Consider the following 11,434-nt stretch of genomic DNA (forward strand, 5'->3'; position numbering starts at 1 on the left):
AGGAATGCATAGCCATGCTCAAGACCAGAAGTCAACAAAGAACTTGTAATCAAGCATGCAATACAACACAGCTGTCAGAGATACTGTCCATGCATTCCACAAAAGAATCACACGGGTAAAGGAGATGCTAGTTAATTCAGCTCACTTATAACTCGTAAAATACCCAAGAAAAAACATATTTTAGAGCTTATACTACACAAAGTAGGTTTAAATTTTAGGACAAGTAATTCAGAGAGTTTGTGGCCATATTCAATAAAGAAGTTGTTTTCATGATTCACATGAAACAAAAAGTCAGGTGTTGATGCATTCAGTATACAAGCCTTTTCCGTTGGAACACTTCAGTTAGGGAGGAGTAGAAATGGCAGAACATCAACTGTAAACTTCAGCTGAGATTTTAAACACCTCAGTCTACTATGATGACCTCCAAACCAGTATTAATTGAAAGACAATTGCAGACCCAATCCGATGACAGAAGATTGAATTAGCACAAATGCTTCAAGGGGTAATGGTGATGATCAGAAAAGTTTTCATATAATGTGTTGGTAGGTGATTAGATTCTATTGCTCATTAAAGAGCTTAAGAAAAGGTATTTATTCAGCGCAAAATGTACAGAATACATGAAATCAATCCATCAAAAATCAACAAAACTTGATGGTGAATCTTAAACCTATCTATCCATCTACAGCCCAATTATAGATATATTCCAAACTTCAAACAAAATTATACGAGTCTGCCATGCAATGTGACTGCATGGCTAGGCGAACAAACACAGATGGACATGCATGCAATGCACATGCACACATACTCAATAGATCTGGAAGAATTTCAAAAACATAATCTCTTCAAGACTGGAAATAGATCTAACAGCGTGGTAGCAATAGTTCAGCCAAAAAATATCATAATCTGGGAGAATTATAACTGCAGCACATATTACATACAGTACCTGAATGGCATCCTTTGAGAAATAGCGACCATCACCAGAAACAACAAGTGTGGCACCTGCTTATAATGGTAAACAAAAGGGATCAAAATATCAGACATAAATTAAGTTGTCCAACAGGACACGCACGACAGTTTTGCATTCAACAGACACTGTGGTGATCAAATGTCTCTGACTGTGGGAATGCATGCAAAAGAACAACAATGGATAGTTCAGTAACCTTGAAAATCTTTTAATTAAAAATGGAACTTCATATTTCATGCACGGACATGTAATTGGTTAAAAATTAGAGCGTTTAGCATGACTAATAAAAACTTTGACTTTGAATCATGATTCAAAATTTAAGTTATTTATCACAGATCACTTATGACAAAAATGAGTTAAGTTAGAAGCTTTATTAGCAAGAAATGACTCAGAGCAACTTTCCTGAAGAAGGAAGGCATTATATGTTATAATCAATAAGTTACAAATTTTCACATTGAGTCAAAGGTTATTTCTAGCCAAACATATTTATTACTTTCCTTTGAGTCAAAAATTAAAAAATTACTTAAATCAATCTGGAAAATTGATTGATACCAAGACAGAACCTTATTGAATTTGTGAAAGTTTTAAACTACATCTCTTGATCATTATCACATCACATCGTCAACTGCGATATGGTTATCAAAAGTACAAACTTTTTTGAGAAGTAATGGAACAATTTACACCCCTGCTGAAAAATGAAATACAAGTCCAAAAGGAAGTAAGCTCAAGCAACACCAGGCCATTTTGTTCTACCAATTAAAAATTGTTTTATATATCCAAAATTTAAGGAGCACGAGTTTTTAATGACAGATCAAGTTTCAAAATGCAAGCCATTCTTTCGCATAGCTGACAGATCAAACTTCACCTCTAACTTTTTGTGGAGTAAGTGCATTGAAGGTTGATTGGACAAAATTCTCCAGATAATTAGGTTGCTTGAACACCTTCACCTGAAAAAAGAACCAAACAAAAAAGGAAAAAAGCAATTGTAACAGCTGCAACAAACGCGCAGGAGAAATTCAACAAAAAGATAATTCATTCGAATAGGAACAGACAAATAAAAAATGAAATCAACAGACAGAGATCGGATTCACAAATATTCAATTCAAATACAATAAATATAATCTAAAAAATCAAACAAACGACTCGAAAATGAGATGCGACAGATCTGATTGCAAATTGAGAATAACAGAAAAGGAATAAGAAAAAAGAACCGAACCTTCTTGCGAAGGCCAGAAGTTCCAGGTTTCTGGCCATCGAAAGGAGCAGTCTCCACTCGTGAAACATTGAACAGCACCATTTTTTTCTTTTTTTGGTACAGAGAGAATAAGAAGAAGAAAGCGAAACGTAAACAGAAAGCGTCAGCACTACAAAATTCTGGTGCTTAAAAGAAGAGTTGAGAGAAAGGAAGGATCTATGACGAGGATTATTCGATGTGGATGGATAATTTAAACCCCCCACGTAACTTTCCAAGTTTGAAACCATGTCCTTTATGATTCAGCTGGCTCGATCGTTAACAGTGGAGCGGTGTCTGGTAACCTTTCTGAGAGTGACAGTGAAGCAAAAGACCGAGTCCCTCGGGTTTTTTTTTTTTTCTTTATTTTTTTGAAAACCATAATTTTAGTCTTGAAACTATATACATGTTGTCGATTTAGTTTCAGAACAATAGGGGCAAAGCCGCGAACTGCCAAAGTATCTTCGACCTTAAAAAAAAATGCTAGGATAATATAAGCATTAATTAAAAAAAAGATTCAAGACAAATATCGATCTTTAATAAATTTAATTAATATAATTAAAAAACTATTACCATAAAAAAATTCAATAAAAAAACTGAATTTATTAAAACTATCATGTTAAATCTACGATGAAGTCATGATACTTCATTAATTTTATTAAAAATAAATTAAATAAAATTATAAAACAATTTTAAAAAATAAGCAAAAAAATATGTTAACTATTAACTTATTAATTTCATGATTTTAGATATAAAATTAAAATAATTTCATATAAAAATTATTTTTTTAGATAATAAACAATAAAAAAACACATTCATATACTGCAAGAAAAGAATAAATAAATATATATATATATATATTAAAGTTCAATCATTAATCCAACAACTACAAACAGGATATTATTAGAAAAAACACATAATTATTTTGTTATACTTAAAAATAATAATATCTAATAAATATTATATTTTTAAAACATAATATAATAAAATTATATTATTTCACTAATTTTTTTAATGTGCTAACTGCTAATTGACGTTAGCATAGGCCCAGATCCAAATTTAAAGATGGTCTGAATTGAATCGACTAGGAGCTTGGCCAAAACCATGCGAACATACATCACAGCTGCCCAAAAACTGCAAGAGGGAATCTCGAGGCTCCTTTATCGTAGCCTCTGGCACGACTCACGAGCGAGGAGCAGGGACCCGATCTCGCAATGAAATTTCAAAACCTGCCATAGCCCGCCTAATTTTTCAATTGTCCAATTATTCAAAAGAAGAAAAAATGTATAACGCATTCAATCTTGCCATCCAAAAGGTATCATGCTGGTCATATGCTGCACCAAACATGAAGGCTGTAAAGGTTCCACGCAATTTATTTCTTTAGGAAAAAAAAATATAAAAGCCCACTCTAATGGCAAACATTCAAGATATTTTCACCAGCCACTTCCAAATGTTGCTTCTTAAAAACACACAAAAAAAGATGCCGCTTAATTTCGAAGCCTTGATAAATTAAAGAGGCAACATGAACAGTACACCCCAAAAAAAAAAAGCAAAAGCAAGCGTGAAAAAATATTGCCAAAGCAAGTTCTTCTGAATAGCATTTGAAATTATGGTAAAGATTATTTTTATTTTTTAATTTATTTTTATTATTAACACATCAAATAATCTAAAAATACTTTCAATTAAAATTAATTAATTAAATTAAATTTTTCTAAGACATAAATGGATGGCAAAAACCCACACAATCCTGGTTTGTTTTTTTTGGTGGAGAGACAAAAGGATAACGATAATAAAGGGGACAAATACACAGCGGCTGATCAAATTTACAAGGCAAATTAAATTAAAATTACAGGAGTCACGTAATCAACCCTCCACCTCCAAGCTCCACATTACAATAACGCTAACCCCCATTTTAATTTAAACTCAGAAACCCAAGAGAAAAAAAAAATAGAGCTAAACTAAAGCTACCACATCAATTAGTAGTTCTCTTGTTTACCTAAAAAAAACACGGAAAGATTGAAGAACTAATTCCTATCTCTACTTCTCACTCACTCACTCTCTCCCTCTCTCTCTCTACTCCTTTAAATCCACTCAACCAGCGACGGGGGCCACAGCCGGCTTCACCTTAGGCGGCCTTCCCCTCCCTCTAGGCACACCGCTGGGCGGAGCAGCACCAGAACTCACAGCCGGAACCGGCGCATTAGCGTTCTTTGGTGGACGACCACGTGGCCTCCCACTTCCAGGACTTGCCGTCTTCTTTTTAGGGGAAACCACAGGTGCGAACGGATCCCTTGGTTTGGGAGGGCGGCCACGTGGCCTGGGAGGCCCAGCAACACTTCCAGGTGGGGTTGGAAGCTTAGGCTTGGGAGGGCGACCTCTACCTCTCTTTGGAGGAGCGTTGGGGTCAGGCTTCATGTAGTTGTTCTTGACCAAGACCAGCTGACCACTCTGCTTCAACTTGTTTAAATGGTGAGAAAGTAGTGTTCCGTGTGCAGGAGGCAGATCGGGGTGTGTTGACTCAATTTGTTTCGAAATTGATGTCTTGCTTGACCCTTCTTTCTCGTTCAGCGCCTCGACAGCTGCCATAATCATCTAAAACCAGAAAGAAGAAAAAACACTACATTATAAAGTTGCCAGAAGTTAAAAACAAAGAAATAACATCGATTGTCTTGCAATGAAATGGTCACCTCAGGATACTGAGGGATAGTGGAGGATTGTTGCTGTGACTGTTGTTGGGGCGGAGCTAGTGCTAGAGGAGGAGGGGGAGCTAGTGCTGGAGGAGGAGGCTGGAGGCTATTAGAATCTTCAGTGGTGGTAGCCATGGAAATTGACATTTGTTTTCCTCTGGAGAAGGAAATGGAAGGAACTGTGTGTGTTTGGTGTGGAGAGGGGAGAGTGGTAGAGGGGAGGATTTAAAAGGGAGGGGTTTTGTTGAGGATGGCATGGGGAGGGAAGCATAGGGATGGAAGACTAGGCGCGAGAAAGGATCTGACGGTTGGGGATTGTATTTTGGGGTTTTGATCGGTCGGATATGGTTTGGTTAAAAGGGAAGGACTCGGATTGATGACCTGGTCATATTTGTCAAATTTGAATTTACGGTGTTGTCCCTGTTTTTTGAATTTTTGTGTTTGTACAACATTGAGGTGTTGGTTGCCTGTGATGTATAACTTGGGAGTTAAGGACGTGTTGCATTTTTATTGGTAATAAAAAATAGAGATGGAAGTCGCTGGGAAAGTTGTTAACACAAATGGGGTGTTTAAGATAGAAATTAATTTTTAAGGTGTTTTTTATTATTAAATTAATATTTTTTATTTTTAAAATTTTATTATTGATATTACTATCTCGAAATAATATAAAAATATCAAAAAAAATATAACAAAAGCAAAAATCAAATTTAATCAAACGGCCAAACACTCCCAAAATGAAGCCCACGTGATAATAAGGTCTCTGGTTATTGGTATTCTAGGATCCAGATCCGGCATCCAAGTGCGGGAAGTGGGGGCCGCTTTAGTGCCGGAGATAGGTGATTCTCTGCATCTGGGACTTGCGTGAGAATCTGCAAGAGATCGAATAGTGGTTGAACTTGGTAATGACTTTGCACAAATGACCGAGCTTCCTACACCATCAAGGATCAGCGAGCTCTCACTGCTCGAATTCAAAGATCATTGTTGATCGCACCATTAAGAGTTTATTTAGTATTGTGTAATGATTTTTTAAAAGTATTTTTATTCTTGAAAATATATTAAAAAAATATTTTTTATTTAAAAAAAAAATGTTATATTAACACAAAATATAAAAAAATAAATCAATGAAAAAAATAAATTGATAATTTAATGTTGATATTATATTTATAAATATATTTATTGTTTTTTATATAATTAGAATGTTCAGATTTTTGGTCATGGTAAGCTTCACATGGAGATTCGGCTTTCCATAGTGTTCGAAACTAGGTCGGGCGAATGAGCTGGACTTCAAGTTTGAACTTGAATGTTTCTTAAAAAATAATTTTTTTTCTTTAAAATACAATGGATTGCTATGGTGTTTTTCCATATAATTTTTCTATTTTATTTTTTATTTTTCTAAATTATATTTGTCAATTTTTTTTTTATATTGAGTAGGTTGAGAATTTTATTTTGTAATTTTGTTTTTAAACATTGTTGATTGCTATAGTGTTTCTTTAAATGTTTTTTTTATAATTTTCTCTAAAATTATCCTATTCAGTTTTATTTTTTAATATTAAACTAGTTAAAAAATACTATTACAATATATGAGAAAAATATTGTAACTTTCCTCGCAAAGTACTGGTGATTGCTATAATTTTGTTGGCACATGGTTTTTTATGTCTTGTTATATTTTTTTCTAAAATTATCTTTGTTAATTTTATTTTTTAAATATTGAGCTGGTTAATAATTACAATTATAATTAAATTCAATTTTTTCCTTACAAGACACCATGGATTGATACAGTTTTTCCTGAAATAGTTTTTTTCAAGTTTGTTTTGTATTTTTTTATAATATTTTTTTTAAAATTATCTTTGTCGATTTTAGTTTTTTTTAGTATCGAATTGGCTAGAATTTAACTTTGTAATAAAACTTAATCATATGAGGAAAATACTATACCTTTCTTCATAAAACATTATGGATTGCTACAGTGTCTCTCCACATGTTTTTTGTTCTTATGATTTTTTTAGAAATATCTTTGTTAATTTTTTTTTTTTAATATTAAGCTGGTTGAGAATTACAATTACAAGTCATTACAAATAAGGCTAAATCATGTGGGGAAGCACTGTAGCTTTTATCACCGAAACACTATGAATTGCTACAGTGTTTCCAATATTGTTTTCTTTTTAATGTTGTTTTTTGTTATTTCTTTTCTAAACTTATATCTACTGATTTTTTTTAATATTAAATTTTTCAATAATCTAACTTTGTAATTTTTTTCTTTAAAACATTGTGAATTGTTGTGGTGTTTTCCCATATGATTTTTTTCAAAATTATCTTTGTCGATTTTTTTTTAATATTAAGCTGGTTAAGAATTGTAATTACAATAAAACTAAATCATATTGAAAAAACGTTGTTGTTTTTCTCACATAACAATGTAGATTGTCACAATATTTCTCAAAATAATTTTTTATTTTATTTTATTAGGGAAAACACTATAGTTTTCCTCACAAAACATTGTCAAATGCTATAATATTTTTTCTCATGGGTTTTTTCATTCTAAGATTATTTTTGTTGATTTTTTTATTAATATTAAGTTGGTAGAAAATGTAGCTTTGTGATTTATTTTTTTTTGCTTTTTATTAACAGAAAAGTTAAATTATATGACAAAAACATTGTATCTTTCCTCATAAAAACTATGGATTGCTACAAATCATTTTGTTTAATTTTTAAGTTTTTTTTTATCATCAACACAACTTTTTTTTTTCATCATAAAATATTGACTCTATCATATATTTAGTTTCTATTACTTATCCAGTGTTGATTTGCGATTATAATATTATCAAGTATGTTTGTTTTATAAGCTCGTGGTAGCGCACGGGCATACCATCTCGTAATATACTAAAATAACTCATTGAGATGCTATGCTTGATTAAGAATTTATGGAACAGAGATAAACACTATCCCTTTTTATTTATTTATATTTTGATGTTGATAGCATAATTACCAAGCCCTACCTTGATTGTGAATTTGTCGAGATTGTTTTATTTTTTTAATAAAAAAACAACACATTATTGTTTTGAATAGAAGATAAAAAATAAAAAAAAATTATAGAATTGATCCAGCTAGGTCTCATCAGATCTAGTTAGGTTAATTAAATCAATCTAGTTTAATTGAATTAATTAAGCTAACTTAATCCAACCAAATCAACCCTCAAATTAATTCAATATAAAACTCAGCCCACGATAACCTCCCGGGTCAACATGTTTAGTACCCGTGATAGATAGGGTAACTATCAGTGGTGGAGCCAGAAAATTTTAAATGAGGGGACAAATTATAAATACTTGATATTATAAATTATATAGACATGTATTATATATAAAGAAATCAACATGCACTAACCTATGTCAAACAAAATTAATTTAAAAATATTTTTAAAATAAAAAAAACTTACATTATAATTATTTTTTTCAAGTTTTTATATTTTAAAATTGCTTAATAATGACTTCATTATTAATTTTATTAGAGATGTTTTTTCTCGATATATATAATAAAACTTTCATTCATCTATTTCTAAATCTTTCAGGGAGTAATAGAATTATTGACAATAATTATTTGTTAATTTGTTGTTTTACACTGGTAGGTTAAATATAAATCTTAATATATTTTTTAATTTTTTTACTGTATTTCTAATTTTTTTAGTTGTTCAGTATTTCATTTTTAATCACAAGTACAATGATCACCATCATTTTTCATATGAAATTCATAAAAAAATACATATTAATTCATCAAAACTCATTTCAATTCATATTCATATACATATAATATCATACATACATATATTAATTTAACAAATCCATAAATTATCATATTATTAGGGAATAAAACTAAAATTAAACAATGAAAAAAATAGAAAAAAATGAAAAAAACTCATCTAAAACATTAAGCATAAAGAATAAAAGATTACTTATTTAACTAATTAATGGTCGAGAACTTAAAAAAAAATGTAGAAGAAAAAGAGATAGAAACAATAATTCAAAAAAAAAGAGAAGAAAAGCTTGTTAAATTATCAGATTAAAATTTTAATATAAAAAAATTAAAAAAAAATAAATGAGCAATTGCCACTTTAACCCTGTTGTGGCTCCGCCACCGGTGACTGTATACTTATGTGTGGATTAATATTTAATATTTATATCAAAAATAAAAATATAAATAAATTAAGATATATTTAATAGTGGGAATCAAATATAAATACACCATCTGTGATTAAAAATAACAGGACTTTAAACCAAGAACTTGCATCAACGACTCATAATCATTGACTAAAAACAAACTCATATCTTGAATTCTACTTATAGCCGCATTGTTATACAAATTTTGGTAGTGTTGGTTATTATATTTTGGAAATATTTTTGAAAATTTTAATTTTTTAATTTTAAAATATTTTTTAATTTTAAAATTATTTTAACTTATTGATATCAAAAATAATTTTTAAAAATAAAAAATAATTTTAAAAACAATCTACAGTAAAATATTATTTTAATAAAATCTGTTTTACAAGATTGCCACTCCCATTAATAACCTCCCATCGCTTTTTTTTAAAGTAACTTTTCTCATGAATTTTTTCCATTAAAAAAAAAAAATCGATGACGATTTAGGAGGGCGCCCATAACTACACCCTTAAATCCTCCTATTTTACAGCGCGCAAGTTAATATTTTAGCTTTTCGCCGAAGAAAATCATTAATTTATATTTATATATTTTGCTTGAATAAGAGTACTTATAATTTTAACTCCTCTCCTTTTTGTCTTAAAAAAACAATGACCTAGTTGCCGTTGGTGGTTCTCATAGACTAACAATCTCTCTCTCTATTTTTCTCTCTCTCTTCTTACTCATCACTCGATTTTATTTCTTATTTTGCATCTATAGATTTAAATTTGGATTGAAAATCCTTTTGTTTTCGGAGTTTTTTTTTAAAAATATTTTTATATTGTTTCTCTAATTCAAACTTATTTTTTAATGTTTTTATATTATTTTGATGTATTGATATTAAAAATAATTTTTTAAAAATAAATAAATTATTTTGATATATTTTTTTAAAAAAATCATTTTAAAATTTAACAACTATAATATTTATAAATACCCATTTATACTGTGTGTCTACTGTGCTATCCTTCCACATTGATTTTTTTTTTTTTTGTCTTTCTGCATAGAAACACGACGGTTGTTTTTATAGGGACTTGTTTGCCGTTCAAATCATTGAATGGACTGGTAGTATTATCAATTATCTTTCAAATAGCAAGTAATTTTTCTGGATATATAAAGATTATTTTTTACCTGTATTTTTTCAGTATCAATGAAATTTTTATTTCTTTTCTCTAAAAAAATATCATTTTATTTTTTAAGCACTTAACTTTAAGAATTTTTTAATTCAAACTCTTGAATTATAGAAAATAACCCTTTTTTTATTATGGTGCAAGCCATGCTCTAGTAAAGTATCAGAAGCCAGTCGTGAGGAAAAAATAAAGGTATAAAAAGACGGTGGTGGCTACTCATTGTACAAATTTTTTTTTTATTTTAAAATTATTTTGATGTACTAATATTAAAAAAATATTTTTTAAAAATATTTTAATATATTGCTAAATAAAAAATACATTAAAAAAATCAGTAGATGAGAATTGCGTTTTTCTTTAAATAACACAGCGAGTTTTTTTGTCTTCTTTTTTTAAAAGCTACACTTGACTATTTTAATTTATTTCAATACCGTAGTTCTCAACCGCAGCTTTTGGCTTCTGTACTATTTCAAAAATAAATTTCCACCGGTGGTATTTCCGCTGTGTTTGTCTGGAAAAAAAAACCGCAAAGTGTGGTGGTATATTTCTCATGTCCATCTCCGTTTTCCCCCGGGAAATGTACGGAACTTCCCCTGCTCGTTTGGTCAGCTTCCTCAGCAAGTGTCCTTGCGTGCGCCTTCTCTAGAATGAGAAATGCCATATACTCTCTCATCAGTCATACTACAGCACTTTCGTTTCAGCAAAAGACCATCTTACCGCCACAGCAACAATGCAACATTCCAGACAGACGTTCACAGGAATTTGAACGTTACAGCTCCGTAGTCTTTTCTGCTTCCATTCTTGGCTCAAGAAGAGTAATGCATTGGTCTTCATGAGGTCAGCCGCTCGAATCCTCATCTTCCTCCCTTGTGATGCGTTTTTTGTAAGGAAAAGGCCAACTCTTGACCATTCTGTGAATGCCCATTTTCCCTATCTAATAAAGCAACAAGGAGGATTGAGGATCCACAATTGCCTCTATTTAACCACTAATTTTCCGTTAATATTTACACAGTAAAAGACAAAATTTTATACCTCTATGCTACTAAAAGAATAATAATAAAAAAAAATCATATTCAATTTTGCTTAGCTTTCCATTGGACGTTTACCATGAGGATCTAATCTGGGGATTGTATGAGCTGAGGTAGATGCAGTGGCCGTATTAGCATTTGAACTCGAATCAAATGGACGGGAATCAGATTCACCAAATGTTCTAGCAGTATCGGATGTTCCAGCAGTCGAAGACATTC

The 11,434-nt window shown here is 30.7% G+C and overlaps 3 protein-coding genes across 4 annotated transcripts in view; all 3 read right to left on the bottom strand.

The window, feature by feature from the left end:
- Window positions 1-2,561, bottom strand: part of LOC105135434 (phosphoglucomutase, cytoplasmic) — a 9,946-nt gene extending 7,385 nt beyond the window's left edge. Inside the window, exons 1-3 of the mRNA XM_011040296.1 lie at window positions 2,181-2,561; window positions 1,830-1,911; window positions 944-999 (exon numbers count right to left, since the gene is read on the bottom strand). Coding sequence (XP_011038598.1) covers window positions 944-999; window positions 1,830-1,911; window positions 2,181-2,261 — 219 coding nt within the window. The 5' untranslated portion in view covers window positions 2,262-2,561. The remainder of the gene's footprint in view (window positions 1-943; window positions 1,000-1,829; window positions 1,912-2,180) is intronic.
- Window positions 2,562-3,930: 1,369 nt separating this feature from the next.
- LOC105135438 (HMG-Y-related protein B-like) lies at window positions 3,931-5,112 on the bottom strand. Its single transcript, XM_011040299.1, has 2 exons — window positions 4,883-5,112; window positions 3,931-4,787 (listed from the first exon to the last, which is right to left on the bottom strand). The coding sequence occupies exons 1-2, from the start codon at window positions 5,027-5,029 to the stop codon at window positions 4,287-4,289; spliced, it is 648 nt and encodes a 215-aa protein (XP_011038601.1). The 5' UTR covers window positions 5,030-5,112; the 3' UTR covers window positions 3,931-4,286.
- A 5,984-nt stretch (window positions 5,113-11,096) lies between these two features.
- LOC105135439 (putative receptor-like protein kinase At4g00960) overlaps window positions 11,097-11,434 on the bottom strand; it is a 4,105-nt gene continuing 3,767 nt past the window's right edge. For both annotated transcript variants that reach the window (XM_011040301.1, XM_011040300.1), the window contains exon 7: window positions 11,097-11,434. In XM_011040301.1, coding sequence (XP_011038603.1) covers window positions 11,271-11,434 — 164 coding nt within the window. In that variant the 3' untranslated portion in view covers window positions 11,097-11,270.

The sequence above is a fragment of the Populus euphratica genome, unplaced genomic scaffold (assembly GCF_000495115.2).
Source record: "Populus euphratica unplaced genomic scaffold, PopEup_1.0 scaffold123.1, whole genome shotgun sequence".
Taxonomy (NCBI): Eukaryota; Viridiplantae; Streptophyta; class Magnoliopsida; order Malpighiales; family Salicaceae; genus Populus; species Populus euphratica.